Source organism: Pleurodeles waltl, chromosome 7 (assembly GCF_031143425.1).
Source record: "Pleurodeles waltl isolate 20211129_DDA chromosome 7, aPleWal1.hap1.20221129, whole genome shotgun sequence".
Lineage (NCBI taxonomy): Eukaryota > Metazoa > Chordata > Amphibia > Caudata > Salamandridae > Pleurodeles > Pleurodeles waltl.
In genome coordinates, this window is record NC_090446.1 from 1,105,821,693 (window position 1) to 1,105,839,659 (window position 17,967).

Below are 17,967 nucleotides of genomic sequence, written 5' to 3' on the forward strand. Positions count from 1 at the left end.
CACCACCGTTGGCATACACAGCACCCTCAAACACAGGGAACAGCCCTACGCAGTATGCCATAGCACTACCGGAGAAATAGTTAGCATCCAAGCCATGGGGAGGGGCACTCACTGCCAAATGCAGCACATCTGGAGCCCACCCAGCCCTGGCCAGTTGTGGATGTCTACAAGCTAGGTAGCAAGATTCTCCCTTCTGAACACTAGCCACCAGGGGACCTATGCTGCAATGCCATGCCTGGCCTAGGGGCACCCACTGACACACATCCCCCACCCAGATACCACCCTATCATGCGTAAGTTGTAATGATGGTCACTGTACTTAACCCTTTGTGGCTGCTGTGATGCCCTCAAACGCTTATCCCGCTCAGGATAGGCCACCACCAGTATGTGGGCTATCAGGGGGGTCAGGGTTCTACGGGCACCCCTTCCTCGTTGGGAGGCCATCCCTAGCTGGTCCTCCGCCGTCTTACGTTCCCAGCATTTCAAATCCTCCCACTGTTTCCGACAGTAGGTGCTCTGCCTGCGGTAGACCACCAGGATCCGCACGTCCTTGGCGATGGCACGCCATATACCTTTCTTTTGATGGGCGCTGACCTGCAGAGGCAATTCACACAGGAAAATGGAATTAGTCAAACAGTCCTGCATGTTACACTTATGACCCACCATACCCCTTCATATCACCATTTACACACACATGGCCCAGCACAAAACCAATATGCTGCCCAGAGGACATCCACCCCCCCCCCCTTACACAAGGCCTTCACACACACTATTCCATGCATTCATGCCACATGCATCGTGCCCAAAGTGTACTCACCTGGTGGTCTGGAGGCTCATACAGCAGTCCATACTGGGGAAGGACACCATCCACCAGTCTCTCCAACTCTACAGAAGTGAAGGCTGGAGCCCTTTCCCTAGTCACACGGGCCATGGTAGGTTCCAGACATAGGTCACGGCAGCACATGCATTGTAGGTCCTCTCCGATGGAAGGTCAGGTAGCAAGTGAGGGGTCAGATAGAAAATGGCGGTCACGTCTGTGGCTGTGCACACCGTCACCACCGGCATAGATCACCATTGGCCACTGTACCCCTTAGGGCCCAATGTTAACCAATGAGGAGTTGCACAGTGGTTCCTGACCACCTCCCGCAATGGCGCACAACTTCAGCGGAATTACCTCACTTCCACCTGTCCCTCCACACAGGACAGGTGGACGCCATTTCGGGGGGGGCAGGCCCTGGATAATTGCTGCGTCACTGGTGAAATTAGGACATACTGTACAAATCACACTGACCCATAACAAGTTACCAGCATGCAAAGTTCTGTTGTAGCCCCATTGTTCAATTTTTGACTGGCTCCTCACTCTTTTGCTCCATAGATTGCTACCTCTGCAGATGAATAGGATATGGAGACATACCCCTGTGTACAGACCCATGGTGGACTTGGCAACAATGGAAGACAGGCACATTATCCTCACCTACAGACTGGACATGGCCACAATCACAGAGCTGTGTGCCCAATTGGAGCCTGACCTGATATCTGCTATCCGTCACCCCACTGTGACCCCCCCTCTTGTGCAAGTTCTATCAGTGCTCCATTTTCTGGCAACTGGTTCTTTCCAAGTGACAGTGGGCTTGGAAGAAGGAATGTCACAGCCAATGTTCTCTATAGTGCTAACAACAGTCTTGTCTGCCCTGATTAAACACATGTGCAGCTACATTGTATTTCCCCAGGTTGAAGATTTGGCCACAGTGAAGGCTGAGTTCTATGCAATAGGACATATCCCCAACATAATTGGGGTGATTTATGGAACACATATTGCACTTATCCCCCCCCATCAGAAAGAACAGGTTTTCAGAAATCGTAAGAGTTTCCTCTCTATGAATGTACAGATGGTGTGCTTGGCGGACCAGTACATCTCCCACATCAATGCTAAGTATGCTGGGTCGGTGCATGATGCCTTTGTCCTGAGGAATAGCAGCATCCCAAATGTGATGGGCCAACTACAGAGGCACAGGGTGTGGCTAATAGGTGAGCCCCGGTTCCCACCCAGTAGGTGCTGGGGTATGGGTATGGTGTGGGCCATATGGGATAGTGTGTCGCTAAATGTTGTCCCTCAAAATTATCATGGCTGCTGGCCCCTGTGAGGAATGCCAGGACAAGGGCAGAAGAATGTTAGAATGAGGCACATGGGTAAACCAGAAGGATAATTGAAAGAACCTTTGGCCTCCTGAAGGCCGGGTTCAGATGCCTGCATCTGACAAGTGGATCCCTGTGATACTCACTCAAGAAGGTCTGCCAGATAGTAGTGGCATGCTGCATGTTGCACAACCTTCAAAATAGTTGAAAGTGAGAACCCACTTGTTATTCTGTTAAATGGTATCCAAATTTGCTGAATTGAAACTTGCATACTGTCCTTAATATTAAATAGTTTATTCAATTATTCCAAAACAGATACAGTCAACAGGTGTTTTGCCCTCTATGGTGAGTCAACCCAGGGCTTTCTCAAGACAACACAAAAGTCAAACAGATAATTTGATGATGTATATTAATTGCAATAGTTAATATAGAAAGATGCATCATAGGATATGTGGTTTCAATACCATGATTGGAAATGGTTAATCAAGAAAACATCAGCCGTATACCAGGATCGCGTCTTAGGTAGCGCCATCTTGGGGCACAACCTTGCCCTGAGATGCCATGTGCCTTTTCTGCAGGAGTAGGAGGCTGGAGATGCCTCTGTGGCAGCAGTGGACCCTGTGGACAGTGAGGATGAGGAGGCAGAGGATGAGTACAATAGGACATCAGTGATCAGACAATACTTCCAATGACACACAGGTAAGACAGTGTTACTTCACTTTTCTATGACATTTGTTATCTGTGGCACTTGCATGCTGTTTTTTCACACTTCTGTGCCCACTTACTGTAGCCTTTGCAAATCCATGTTGCAGATGTTGGTGACCTCACATATGCTCCTGGTGTGATCACTCCAGCCAGCTACAGGTCATAAATCTATGCTCATTTTCTGTGCAGTTGAATTGCAATGTTTGTACCCATTTCAATGAATACATACTTGAAACATGTGAGGTACTCCATACTTCTTTTTTTCCCATGGGTGTTTATTAAAGTGCTAAAATATAGAGGGGCGAGTGCAATGGGATGGGGTGATGATGGAGGAAAGTCCAGGGTATTGTTCCAGTCTGTTTGTAGCACAGGTGCATTGTCCAAGGGGACATAGGAAGGGGAGCAATTGCAGTTCAAGGTGGACAGGGTGACTGAGTGGGACACAAGGGTGACAATCAGGAGAGTCTCATTTCCTGGCGGGGGTCTTGGCAAGTGACTCTGGCTCCTGTCTCTATCGCAGGGACCATTTGCAGGGTGGTTCTCCTTCTGCAGGGGAAGGGGTACAGGTGGCCTGTGAGTCCTGTGTAGGGGCCTCCTGGCCAGTAGCAGCAGCGGAGGTGGAAGGCTGTTCAGATGTCCGGCTAGTGGCAGGGGCCCTCTGTTGTGTGACTGCCTCCCTCATAATGTTGGCCATGTCTGCCAGCACCCCTGCTATGGAGATCAGAGTGTTGTTGATGGCCTGCAAGTCCTTCCTGATCCCCTGATACTGTCCCTTCTGTAGCCGCCTGTTCTCTGCACATTGTCCAGGATCTGGCCCATTGTGTCCTGGGAATGTTGATATGCTCCCAGGATCTCTGCAAGTGCTTATGTGATGGGGGTAGAAAACAGACTGCAGGAAGCTAAGTACTGGAGATCACCCCGACAATTTGTAGGGTTTTGCGAGGGTGGGTGGGCTGGCCTGTACACGTTGTTGGTTTTCTTTTTCTATCTTTTTGTCTGCCTGTCCTTTTTTATCTGCATACATCGTACTTTATATTCATCATCCGCCATATAATCCAGGCTGTTTCAGCCATGCCTATGTACTAAATGTAATAAAATTTGTTATGAAAAAAATTGAAAGTTCTGTCTTCCAGGTGCACTATCGTGGCACCCTCCAAGTATTTCAATAATGCGTCCTTGGAGTGTGTTTAGCCATGTTACAGGTGAATAGTGCTTTCCTGATAGGATAGAACACCAATGTATTACAAGTATGTGCCAGCACATGACGGCCAATCCGATCAAACTTGATCTATAATTCACAAGAGTGCTGCGTACCCCCAACTTTTTGGGCCCTTGCATTGTACTGATTCCACTAGCCCTGGAGATAGACAAAACAATAGTGCCTTCAGTATTCTCTGAGTCAGTACGCAGCTGGGTGCTGTTTCAGGCCTTCTTTACAGGGACCTCCAGGCTAAGTTTGATAGATCTGATCACAGCTTCACAGAATAACCAGAATTACGAAAGTCACACGTGGTCTAGATGTTAACAGAATGTTAACATCACTGAGAGACGCTTTCCTTGGAGGATTTACACAGCCACAAACCAGACCTACGTCTGCCCTTGCCCTTACACAACACTCGATTCTGCTACCTGGCTCCAGATGTATAGGGAGCTATTGAAGGCTTCAGCTAAGTGCTTAGCTTGCCTCTCCTTCCCTCCTCTCCCCAGGGACATGAGCATACACATCCTCTTCTGCAGCTGCCTCCAAGCCACGGCAGCTTAGCTGGAACACTGACCACTGTGAACCGAAGCCAACAGTCCACCAGCTGTATTGTGAAGACATGGGACCACTCAATCAGCCAAGAGGCTGTCCAACAGAGGAGCAAGGCGAGGCAAGGCAGCACAAGTAACAGCACATGTCTCTAGAAACCTGGGCCAACAGCAGACCAGCACCAATACCGAACACAAAAACTGGCTTTGCCTGCCGGGGGCTATTCTTTATTCTTTGTCTCTCCTTTGGTCTATTCCTCTCCTCTCTTCCACTAATACAGCAGCCCCTCAAATCACGAGGGGCATCAAACAGCAGGGACGAAATGTTTGACAGTGAATCACAGATAGCTGGTGTACATCTAGCTGTTTATCCAAAACCCGGTGAAACCGACTCAGCAGCAGAATTTATGCCACTATCTTAATCTGTTTTACTTCCGTCTGCCCCTTCAGACTGTGTAAACTCCATCTATTCGATCCAGCTGACCAGCAAACCATACTGGAATAGCCTGGTTGTTAGTGAGGTTATGAGTTGAGATGGAGTAAGCCCAGGGGAACCTAGGGAGAAAGATGACCACCCAGTGAGACAGAAATCCCAAGCTACACTGGCCTCATGCTACTCTAGGCTCTCCAGAAACTCTTCCCAAATCCTGATCTCTGCATGTGCCTCCTGGAGAGTCGGTGTCCTGGGCCTGTCCCCCCCCCGGCGCACAGCACTCCTCCCAGTTTCCCTGTTTGCCTTTGTCTCTGTCCCCTGAACCATGTGACCACTGCCACTGACCCCAGGTCCCTGATTGTCTTGGGTATGAGGTGTGGCCTGGGGGTCCTGTAGAGGTGGACACACTGCTGATTTGTCCTGAGGACTAAGCTAGGGGTACACTGGGTGGGTGCTGTGGTGTTGTTTCCTGATGGGGGAGGCTCTGTGGTGGTGTGTGACTGGGCCTGGGTAACTGGCTATCCAAAGGTCTCTGATGGGCCAGGTTGGTTATCCAGATCCAGAAGACAAGAGTTGCTATCATCACTGTGGGCCTCTTCTGTTGGAGGACTGGATATTGCTGGCATCTCCTCTCCGCTGGCATTGGCTGGGGTACCTGTGGGGATGTAAATGATATGTTATGGTTACCGTGTCTGACATATTGTGCATCCGAGACTTGCCCTCTTTGGTTGTATTTGCCCTGGCATCTTTCACTTGTGTACATTGGTGTATGGTGGGATGATTAGTTCTCTATAGTGTGTATGCTTCAGTGCTGAGTGTCCATACAGGGCTGTGAGTGGTGTCCATGCATTGGTAGAGCATGCAGGGCTTAGCATTGGGATAAGTGAGATGTGATGATGGGGTGTGTGGGAAGTGGTGGAGTGATGAGAGTGAGGGTGAGGGTGAGGGTGGGGTATGTGATGGCATGCAGGTAGGGGGTGATAATAGTGGAGAATTGACTTACTGGAGTCCAGTCCTCCTCCTACTCCGGCCAGGCCCTCAGGATGCAGGATTGCCAAGACTTGCTCCTCTTATGTTGTTAGTTGTTGGGGAGGAGGTGGGGGTCCACCGCCAGTTCTCTGTACAACGAGCTGGTGTCTTGCTACAATGGAACATACCTTCCACCGTAGGTTGTTCCACCTTTTCCTGATATCATCCCTAGTTCTTGGGTGCTGTACCACGGTGTTGACCCTGTCCACGATTCTCCAGCATAGCTCCATCTTCCTAGCTATGAATTTCTGCTGCACCTGTGCTCCATATAGCTGTGGCTCTACCCTGATGATTTCCTCCACCATGACCCTTAGCTCTTCCTCTGTGAAGCGGGGGTGTCTTTGTGGTGCCATGGTTGTTGTGTACGGTGTGTAGGTGAGAGTGTGTTGGGTAAAGTGTTGGGGTGTGTGATGTGTGGTGCGTAAGTAGTGTATAGGTGTTAGTAGTGTGTGGCTCTGGTTGTGTCAGTGGTCTTGCTGTCTTTCTGGTCGCTATTGTTTGTAAAGGTAAAGTGTTGTGGGTACTGTGGGTGTGTGTTTTATAGTGGTGTGGGTGTAGTGTGTGTATAGATGTCAGGTGTGTGTTGTTTGAATTGTCCAATGTAGTGGTGTTTTGTTTGTGTGTGTCGATTTTGAGCGCTGCGGTATGTACCGCCAATGGTTTACTGCTGTTGAATGTCTGCTGTGGTGATTCGTGGGTCATAATGTGGTGGGCATAGTTCTGTTGGCATAACGGTTTGGGTTTTGATACCGCCAATTTATCACTGACCTTTGGTGTGGCGGATTTGTGTCTGTGGCTGAATAGTGATGGATTGGTGTATGTGTATCATATTATAGAGAACAGATATCCACTGCGGCAGCCGTCAGTTGGCAGCAGTCAGTGTGGTGGTAAGTGGGATTTACCGCCAATGTCATAATGAGGGCCTAAGTTACAAAATACTACCACAGGGCCATACATGCTTGTGCATATATGTCCACACTCATAACACAGTGCACCCTGCCTCCTAGGCTATAGTAGGCCTGCCTTTAGGGTGACTGACCTGTGCTATAGCAGTGACTGGAATCTGCCTGCACATGGTGAGGGCAGAGTCGAACTCAAGCAGGTAAACTGCTTGTGCAGGCTGGCATGGCAGCTCTGCACATTTACTTTTACTCGGGTCAGGCAGGGGGCACAATTAGTGCTGCAGCCCTGGTGACCCTTTCCCATCCCTGCTCTGGGTACCATTTGTACCATATACCTGGTCTTTACAGGGGTGGTAAAGTCCTTGTCAATTGGGGTTGCAAACGTCTCAGTGCAATTTAAGGGAAAGATCACTGGTACTGGAGCCTGGTTAGCAGGCTCAGTACACTTGCAGGTCAAAAGAAACAGCATAAAGCAGCAATAAAGTGGGGGCTGACCCTCTAAAAAAAGGGGAGAATCCCTACCATTGGACAGGCAGCAGACCGAGATTGTGGTTTTCTTAAAACAGGACTGACCCCTGGGGGATTGGTCATCCTGTCACCCGATCTCCCTCCTTAACACAGAGGTGAAGCTCCTTGGCAAGATGCTAGTGTCTCGACTTGTGAAGCACATTCAGGATTTTGTCCATCAGGACCAGTCTTTCTTCATGACCCGCCGCGGCACAATATTTGCCATCTTCACAATGCTTTGGCCATGACAGATCGCCTTGGCCTGTGCGACCCTCAAAATGTGCTTTCAATCTACATACTGCAGGGGCATTGCCATGACCAATGTTTTTGCATACTATACTGCTTTGCATCTTTTGGTTGTAAACGACTGGTGGTACCGTCCCCCGAGTGACCTCACTATGCACTGGAGAAGTGGACGATGAATAATACACCCATAACTACCTATCTATATGATGGTCGTGGCATAGGATCCCTACCACATGCCACTTGGGTGGTTCTGGGACTCTGGAAGAGTGCTCTTCGAGGTATCGGCTGATGGAGCAGACACCACTCTGGCAGGACCGCCTGCTTCACCTGGTGTGCCAGCTGGAAGGCTTTCATCAATAGGACATCTAGGGAATTTCCACACTGGGTGACTTAACGCAGGGTACTGTATTGAAATCATATCAAGACCTGCAGGTGGAATACCAGCTGCCTGTAGCCAATTCTACCGCTACCTCGAGCTCTGCCATGCCCTCATCCTATACATAGGGCACAGCACAACCCTCCCCTAATTCAATCCCCTCAAGGTCAAACTCCTTTTGGGTGATCTTGAGTCCCATAAAATCACCAAAATCTATCAAATCCTGGTCACCAACAATGCCAACACCCTGCCCGCCCTACGGGTGGCCTAGGAGAGGGACCTAGAAGTATTAGACAATGATGACTTGACAAAGGCACAGAAGGCACCTAGAGAAGCTGTGGTCTTGGAATACCTCCACCTTATTCAATTTAAAAACCTTCACAGGGCCTATTATACTCAAAAGTGCCTATGGCGCATGGGGTTGGTGGCCTCCCCCAGGTGTCTTCGTTGTGGGGTGGTGGAGGGTACCTTTTTACATTTGGTGTGGAGCTGTACGGCATTGGATAGGTTCTGGTGGAGTGTTCGCTCCTGCTTGGGTGAGGTCCTCTCATGAGTCATACCAAGGGATCCCTAAATTATCCTCCTCCACACTACAGAGGGTATTGGAGACAATAGGTACAAACATGCACTCCTATTCTTGGGCTTTAGGGGAGCCTTTAGAAGCACCTAAATATTTGGCAATGATGGTCAGATTAGCGAGGAATTTTACTGGAGCCGATGCACCCTCATGGCCGTGGGGTTGATGAGGACTTTCAGGGATATGGCTTATGTGATGAGGGTAGAAAACTGACTGCAGGAAGCTAAGTACTGGAGATCACCCCGACAATTTGTAGGGTTTGGCGAGGATCGGTGGGCTGGCCTGTACACGTTGTAAGTATTTATTTTTCTATCTTTTTGTCTGTCCTTTTTTATCTGCATACATCGTACTTTATATTCATCATCCGCCATATAATCTGGGCTGTTTCAGCCATGCCTATGTACTAAATTTAATACAATTTGTTATGAAAAAAATTGAAAGTTCTGTCTTCCAGGTGCACTATCGTGGCACCTTCCCAGTATTTTATTAAAGCATCCTTGGAGTGTGTTTAGCCATGTTACAGGTAAATAGTGCTTTCCTGATAGGATAGAACAACAATGCATTACAAGTATGTGCCTGCACGTGACGGCCAATCCGATCAAACTTGATCTATAGTTCACAAGAGTGCCGCGTAACCCCAACTTTTTGGGCCCTTGCATTGTACTGATTCCACTGTCCCTGGAGATAGACTAAACAATAGTGCCTTCGGTATTCTGAGTCAGTACGCAGCTGGGTGCTGTTTCAGGCCTTCTTTACAGGGACCTCCAGGCTAAGTTTGATAGATCTGGTCACAGCTACACAGAATAACCAGTTACAAAAGTCACACGTGCTCTAGATGTTTACAGAATGTTAACATCACTGAGAGCCTCTTTCCTTGGAGGATTTACACAGCCACAAACCAGACCTACGTCTGCCCTTGCCCTCACACAACACTCGATTCTGCTACCTGGCTCCGGATGTATGGGGAGCTATTGAAGGCTTCAGCTAAGTGCTTAGCTTGACTCTCCTTCCCTCCTCTCCCCAGGGACACGAGCATACTCATCCTCTTCTGCAGCTGCCTCCAAGCCACGAGAGTTTAACTGGAACACTGACCACTGTGAACCGAAGCCAACAGTCCACCAGCTGTATTGTGAAGACATGGGACCACTCAATCCGCCAAGAGGCTGTCCAACAGAGGAGCAAGGCGAGGCAAAGCAGCACAAGTAACAGCACATGTCTCTAGAAACCTGGGCTAACAGCAGACCAGCACCAAAACCGAACACAAAAACTGGCTTTGCCTGCCAGGGGCTATTCTTTATTCTTCGTCTCTCCTTTGGTCTATTCCTCTCCTCTCTTCCACTAATACAGCAGGCCCTCAAATCACGAGGGGCACCAAACAGCAGGAGCGAAATGTTTGACAGTGAATGATAGATAGCTGGTGTACAGCCAGCTGTTTATCCAAAACCCGGCGAAACCGACTCAGCAGCAGAATTTCTGCCACTATCATAATCTGTTTTACTTCCGTCTGCCCCTTCATACTGTGTAAACTCCATCTATTCGATCCAGCTGACCAGCAAACCATACTGGAATAGCCTGGTTGTTAGTGAGGTTATGAGTTGAGATGGAGTAAGCCCAGGGGAACCTAGGGAGAAAGATGACTACCAGGTGAGACAGAAATCCCAAGCTACAATGGCCTCAAGATACTCTAGGCTCTCCAGAAACTCTTCCCAAATCCTGAATACCAAATGTGTGCCACATATGTGGGTGCTGAAGGCCTCGTAACTCCTTATTGCACTATATATCATGGGTACTCACAAACATAGACTCAGGGGCCAAAAGTTTGTTCTGTGGTCTGATTGAAGGCTGCATTAAAGCCAGCAGAGTGGCGGTCAGGTGTGCAGGGGGTGTAGGGAAAGTGACACATGTATACCTAGCGTTTGAATTAGATCATTCATAGCTTCCCACTTGACCAAATTGTGTGATCCTAGACGATTGTTTTATCTCACTTTGCTTCCTTTTTCTTAACTGTCATATATAGGAGGACCTCCAAATACATGACTTCATGACGTGCCTTGTACACAACGTCTCGTGTTTGACTTCATAAACTGTAATGTTGTCCATGTATAATAGCAACCCATGCCGGCCAGAGGGTCCACATAACAATAGTGTTCACTATTGCCATTGTTGTCAGTTTGGGGGGAGGCGTGAACGTTTCTAAATTTATGTTTGAAAACTGGCGGTTTTAAAAAACAAATGTTAATGTACTGATTTTACATCGAATGTACTAAGGTGAAACGCTTCTGAAACACTTTTTTGAAATTGGAAAGGACTTTATCATATTTGTACATGTTTCTTGCAAGATATCTTTAAAAACAAAGGTGTTCTTAAAGTTATGTGGTACAGGACACCTTCTGCGATTTTCTTTTGGTACTTCAGTTTGCCTGTAAATAAATGCTTGCTATTTATTTAATATCATCATGAATATTAGTGCGTTGTAAAGTAAACAGAAGCCCAGTGCTGCTGTTCAACTGGGGGCTATGTGCAAAGGACAGGAAGGCCGCATACGGCCCCTGGGCCATACTTTGAGTATCACTGCTGTGTACCTTCCCACTCGATGTGGTGGATCAGGCTTCCTCTGCATCCTTGACAACCTATAGCTGGCGCTTTTCACTTCTTCCTCCTACAGGACAAACGAAAGACCAGATAGGCAGGGAAGAGCTCTGCTGGCACAAGCCACACCAATCGAAGACCAGCCACCTAGGCACCGTGCAGATTCAAAACTGGTTTTCAGCAGCTCACCTTGCCCCACTCTCTTGGTGCTCCTCCAACACACTCCAGCAGCATGGCAGCAGTGCCCCTGGAGTCATATACATTGTCTCCTAAAGGCTCCAATGCTATAGTATAACTTCATTCCACTACCACAGGTGTTCTCTGTTCAGATGTTCAATCCTCCGATAGATTGGCACAAAAGCAGTTAGGCTTATCTTAGAGGCAATGTGTAAAGTATTTATGCAGTATGCAAACAGTAATAAAGTGAAAAACTCAACAGTCTGTGTCCACCATGGTTTCACCTCTCCTGGTCTCCCCAAAGGCGCCTGCAGCCTTTGCATGCAGGCCCCCTCTCCCGCAGCCTCTGTGGTGAGAGAACGCTGACACCTAAAGCAACCACTGCACCCGTTGCCAAAAGCCTGATCAGAAATGGGTCCCTGGTGTCAATGATGTCCCTAGGCTCTCCTAAGCTCGATGTCACTGTGGTTTCACCCCTCTTGGACTCCACAACGACGCCTGCAGCCTCGGACCGCCCCAGTGCTGCCCGGAGTGACCTATTGGTGTGCTCCTGATACTTGCTCATTACATACATTATGTCTCTGAGATTACTCTTGTAAGTCATCGTTAAGTACCTACTTGCTGACTTTGTTTTCCTCCTTTTAGGATAACATTGAAGAACTCAAAAAATGCACTTTGGCCATTTTTGCAGGTGAAAAGTATTTATACTTAAACACGTGCTTACCTTGTAATGACGTTTCTGGTTTCAAGATATATATATAAAAAAAGAGTTATTTTTCTAAGTTGGTATTGGATGTATTCTTTGAGTGTGAGCCTCATTTATTGCCTTTGTGACTACAACAAATGCTTAGCACTACCCTCTGATAAGCCTAACCGCTCGCCCATACTACCACAAAATAGAGTGTTAGTACTACCTACTTTTGCCTCTGCAAACCAATTGGGGATCCACTGGACTCTCTAAATGGTGTACTTCTTTTTAGTGCACCATATAGAGAGCCAGCTTCCTACAGTGTAGGCCACTTTTACCATGGGTGAAGGAGAGAATACAAGCACTTTAGCACTTGTTAGCAGTAGTAAAGTTCACAGAGTCCTAAAGTCAACAAAAATAAATTCAACAAGCAGGAGGGATAAAGGAAAACAGCTTGGGTGAATACCATGCCAAGGATGTGAGGTACACCAGAAGGGTTGCTCACTGAACCTTGGCAACTTAAAATGCTACTGTTATGTGAAATTCCTGGGGTTGTAGGAATCATGCCCATCATGCAGTGTTTAATTTGTAGAAGAATACTTGTTTGGCCCAAAGTTTTGTTCACAGGCCTGCACCAAGCACAATCGAAGGTTGGTGCTGAATACCAAGACTTGCATAGTCGGGATTCCACCTCATTAGTCTTTAATCCACTACCAGACACATCCCTCACCTTTTGTCTATCATTCTCTTCTGCCTTCTTTGTGTGTTTTTGACTCTCTTGCTCTGAGGAAAAAAATCTGAAGAAACCAGTCCTCAAAATTGAGTGCTGGTGGGCCCCACCTGCAACCACTGGCTCCAGTTAAGCACTTCCATCATTTCAGACGGTTTTAAAGAGTCAATTTAAAGACTGCCGTAGGAGAGTCACGGTGCACACACAAATGATGTTTCACTACAGCACCACACCTTTCCTTGCCTGTCAACACCTGGCTCTGTGATGGGACCTAAAATTACAATATCTCCACATTCATTTTGGTCTGTTTAACCTAGGAAAAGTATTGCAATCATGGAAATATGATAAGCAAAATTCTGGCTGTTGCTTCTGCTGTTATAGATTCGAAACCCTTAAGCATCTGAACTGCTGCTGCCCAACTTTTGCCAGTGAACTTAAGATGCTTCATGTTCAATCTTGTGATCGCCTAAGCTTCCTTACACGTAACAACACCGCCCATCTATGGTGCAGCTGCCCTTATGGCCCTCTACTTAGTAGTTTTGTGAAGCTAATGAAGATAGTAATCAGCATAGACCACTTTCACAACTGGAGTCAAAGGGCCACAGATTATCGAATCAATGGGCAAATTAATGCTTAACATAATTAATCTCTCTTGATTTACACTAAGTTTTAAGTGGTTTTAAGCGCTTTTTTAATTGATTTGTTTTTAATCAGACGTGGCCCCTCCATGTGGGCAGAGGAGCGTCGCCCCACCAACAAATGCCCTCCATAACAGAAAAATAAAATGGTAATCAACTTCGTTTATTACCACTTTATTTTTCAGTGCCCCATCCTGAACTGAGTGTCAGGACGGAGTGTGGCAATTGCTGCCGAGTGGCAGCAGGGAGCTGTGCACGTTTAAAATGTGCATGTCCCTTATGCTGGCCATCTTGCGACTGCCAGCCACACGTGTGCACTTTAAACATCTCTAACCCATTTTCCTCTTTCCTGTGATGTTGCGCATCAGAGCTGTGAGAGACGACGACTCAATTTTTTTTTTATTGTATGCCCCTAATGCCCCCCCCCCCCACTGTAAATATGAGCTGGCCGCCACTGGTTTTAATAAACAAGAAAGATTATTCATTTGCGAGTGCAAATATAAAAAAAGAGTATTCATTCATTCACTAGCGCAGTAAGATAAGGGACTATTTATAAAAGATAGGGCTACAATAAGGCTGACCTTCCAACTCTAGGTTCTGGAAGCAACACAGCCTATGTTTTCACTTCCCAGAAGTATTGTCGCCAGCTCATGGTATAATTAAAAAAGCTCTGGTTTGGGACGTGCCTTAGGTTACAGGAGGTGTGCTGAAAGTGGGGCTTAAGACCAGTAACCAATGCTGGGTTGAAGTACAGGGTTATGACGTATGCCATAACTCCAAAAGGGTGAGATTAACCCTGAAAGGACCTCAGCCACCCACCACTTCTCATGATTAGACGTATGATGCTTTGCTGTACTTACAGCCATGTGTTATTTTGCAATAACTAACTTTACATTTCAGTATCTTTTAACAACATCAGCTTATAACTGTGGAGTGCTGCTAAACTGTTCATACATTTTTGTTCTCACCTTTCAACATGTTATTTATTAGCAGCCTAGAAACACACCTCCAACAAAATAGAATTTAAAACAATTACTTATGTATATCTAGAAAGTATAGCTAAATGGAAACTGGTTCTAAAATATTCAAAAAATTCAAGATTTTACTAAAACTAATGTAGAATGTTTAGCCTAATTGTCTATTCTATTCCGTATTTAAACATACAACAAGCAAGTTTGGAATTTTACTGTACATTGTACACCTGTAGCACCTTCTTTCATTTAAGGGTATGATATAATTTCTGTTGTCATGTCCTGAAGTGACTGTAATTCCTTTATTGTGTGTGGTGATGCACATATTTTCTCCTGATATAATTCTGGGAAACCTCTCGGCAGTTCCTTGGATTTGATATCTGCCAAAAACGACGATATACTATGTGTTTATAATTTTCAATCTGAATGAATGTGTATGTCTGCACCACATCTAGCACATCTGTTTTCTCCATTGATATAAAGCCCCCACACTCGTGAAAGTTAGAACTTTGTATGACTAATTGTGTTCAACGTGACCACACAGGAAAACAGATGTAGTTAAGACTATTGTTTCATTTCCTGTTCTGACTGAACAGGCAAGAAAGTTTTCGGTGAAACACCAAAGGATGAAATGCATTAACTGCGGAATGCTTTGAAACTACAAGGTCTGGACGTATGGACGTCTGTACATTGCAAAAAGAAAGCTATTTCTTTAGAAAAAAAACTATTAATCTCTTGTGAGCTCAACGCTGGTTATTTCTGTTACTAGCCGCGCACATCTTGAAACTGCACTGGCTTGCTTCTGCAGACTATCAGACACCAGGAAAACGTCGCTATTCAGAGGGAAGAATAACCATGCAGAGCGCTTTTGCCACTTACTTGGTCCGTTTCACATTCCCTCTGGCAGGTACTCTGCGCGTCCACCCACAGGTTGGGGTTCATGTCATTGGGACAAATGCCAGCATGAGAGTATTTTACAGGAGGCAAGCCTAGAGCCTGCGGCGGGGTATCCAGCAACAACACGAAAGAGTTCCGCAGCCAGAAAGTCCACAGCCACCGGTAGAACTGCGTGCACCACATCGCTGACCTCCTCCAGCACAGATCACTTGCTGTGGAATATTCAAAGCTGCGTCTTCAAACTTTCCGCCCGTCTGCGACTATTAAACAGTCCACACAAGAAAGACTACAGTGGATTAGACGCCTAATAATGTAACTCTTTATTTTGAGAAAAATGTTACTACGCAGTCTGGAGTAGGTAGGTGGAGTTTAGATCACAACTTGGCCGTGCAACAAAGAAATGTAAAGATATTTTCCTGCGGCAGACACACACTGCCCGCGCTAGTGGCTGCCCCGGGTTTGCTAATGAAAGGGCTGCAGACAGTTTAAAGGGCTAGAGCTGGCACGGTGGGACACCTGAATGTTTGGGACTTAAAGGGGGCATTCTTAACCTCTTCAGACCTCAAGCAGCTTCCTGCTCGGAGAATGGCATTTTCATATGAAGCATTGGTTTCGAAGCAACACAAAGCCAGACTAAGGGGGAGATCCCAGGGGAACGAGTGCTACTCACTCGAAAACATAATCCGCCTGGAGCTCCTTCAAGGAAGGTTGGGAAACAAAGCTCACTCCCAAAACAATACATTTCTGAAAGCCATAAAAGAAAGATGGATTTAATCAAGGTTTTTGATACATTACCTACATATTTCTGTACGTCCTACTCAGAGAAAACAACAGCTGCAAGGGGAAGGTGGAAGGAAACCTTGGAAGCTTAGTGAATTCCTACACTTAGTTCTGGCGAACATAATCTAAATTCGCTACTAGACAATACCGTGTGTGAGCTACAGGCAGCAGAAAGCATGTTGTTTTGCTCCATGTATGCTCAAATGTGTGCTCACCTACACACACTTTTAGGTCACTGTTTACGATTAAGAAGTAAGAGGCCACCATGCCAGCCGGATTAAACATATTTTTTTCTGAAAACCAAACAACAGCAAGATATCTTGTAGGAATAAAACCTTTACTGCCTGAGACACATTTTTCTCTGCTGGCTCTTAAGACCACCTATGTCTCTGAGAGGCAGGTCCCCTGTGTGGTCCTGATAGTTACAAAATTATAGCTTAGAACTTTTACAGACAAAAAAAATAAAAGCAAGGTTTCTGCTTGTGTTTTTGCTTTTAAAAAATCAGATGATTCGTAAAGGCTTTTTTCCCTGATTTGCAGGAGATGCGATCTGCCCATCTTGATATTCATCCCTCTTCCCTCTGTCTCATCCCAAACCTTTCTAACTACTATGAACTCCCCAACATCCTTCTCAAACTTTCACTCTTCCTTTTTATTTAGCCATGCAACCAATCTAACAAGCACACATAGCTACTTCTTACAAAAAACAACTTACTAATTCCCCCTTTCAAATCCTTTACTTTTATTCTATCCCTACTCCAATTTCCCATTTTCAAATCCATTCTCATCATTCTATTCCTACTCCAAACCCTACTAAGCACACAAGCAATCAAGAGCACAAACATAATATAACTAATGCACAGGAAAAACAAACAAAAAAATTGTACTAACCTATTAACTACTAATCTTGGTTTCCGGAGTAGCTTGATACTTGCAGAAAAAGTGCTATATAAATACATTTATAATTATGTATACATTATAATTACCAGCGGCCAATGCATACGAAGTTGATCTTCCCATTTAGTGTAAACATTCAGTTCAGTTCAAAGAGAACAACACAGGTTATGCAGTGGCAATGTTACTTTAAGAACATGTCAATGTTTAACGAAAACGTCATGTTCTAAGTAAAAGACTTAAGATGATAGTATTATTATGATTCTACTTAAATCCTTCACACTGAGTTGATAAGGTTCACTCCCCAGAGCTTGTTCTTGTGCATTGCACTGAAAGCCCTCTTTGGAGTACTGGTGGGTGCTCTGTAATGTTTTGGAGAGGTAGGCCTTACAGTAGAGAAAAACAAATTTGGGAGATTTTCACAACCAGGACATGTAAAACTTAAAAGTACATGTGCAACTTTTTAAATACACTTCACCCTGCCCAAGGGGCTCTTTAGGGTCTACTCTATGGGTGACATATGTATTTACAAGTATTTGTAATGCAACGGGTCTCACGTTTGCTCACGTTAGACCTATTAGCGTTGTAAACTCCCAACCGGATTTTTCTTGCAACATAAACTACTAATGAAAAGTAAAGCAGTTTCACATATAAGAGTCAATGGTCGCCATGAGCACACAGAAAAGGAAACAGAAGTTCGCTTGCAATGAAACTTATCTGCAAAAGTGCAATTATCCATGTAACCAGCAAAAGTACAATTATCCATGTAACAGGGTCAATATCATGTAAAGCGCTCGACTTCTGCCCAGCGAGATCGCGCTGCGCAGGAAATGAAAAGATAAAGTAGTCCAGAAATCAGCTGAAAACACGGAGCCTCGTATGTTTGAAGTAGTTTACCAGTGCGCTCGAGGAGGGCTAAACACCGGAAAGGTATGACGTATGCA

General features: G+C 46.0%; 1 protein-coding gene across 1 annotated transcript in view; it reads right to left on the reverse strand.

The window, feature by feature from the left end:
• WFIKKN2 (WAP, follistatin/kazal, immunoglobulin, kunitz and netrin domain containing 2) overlaps positions 1-15,887 on the reverse strand; it is a 335,359-nt gene extending 319,472 nt beyond the window's left edge. Inside the window, exon 1 of the mRNA XM_069200046.1 lies at positions 15,332-15,887. Within this exon, the coding sequence (XP_069056147.1) occupies positions 15,332-15,532 (201 nt within the window). The 5' untranslated portion in view covers positions 15,533-15,887. The remainder of the gene's footprint in view (positions 1-15,331) is intronic.
• Between the last annotated feature and the right edge of the window lie 2,080 nt (positions 15,888-17,967).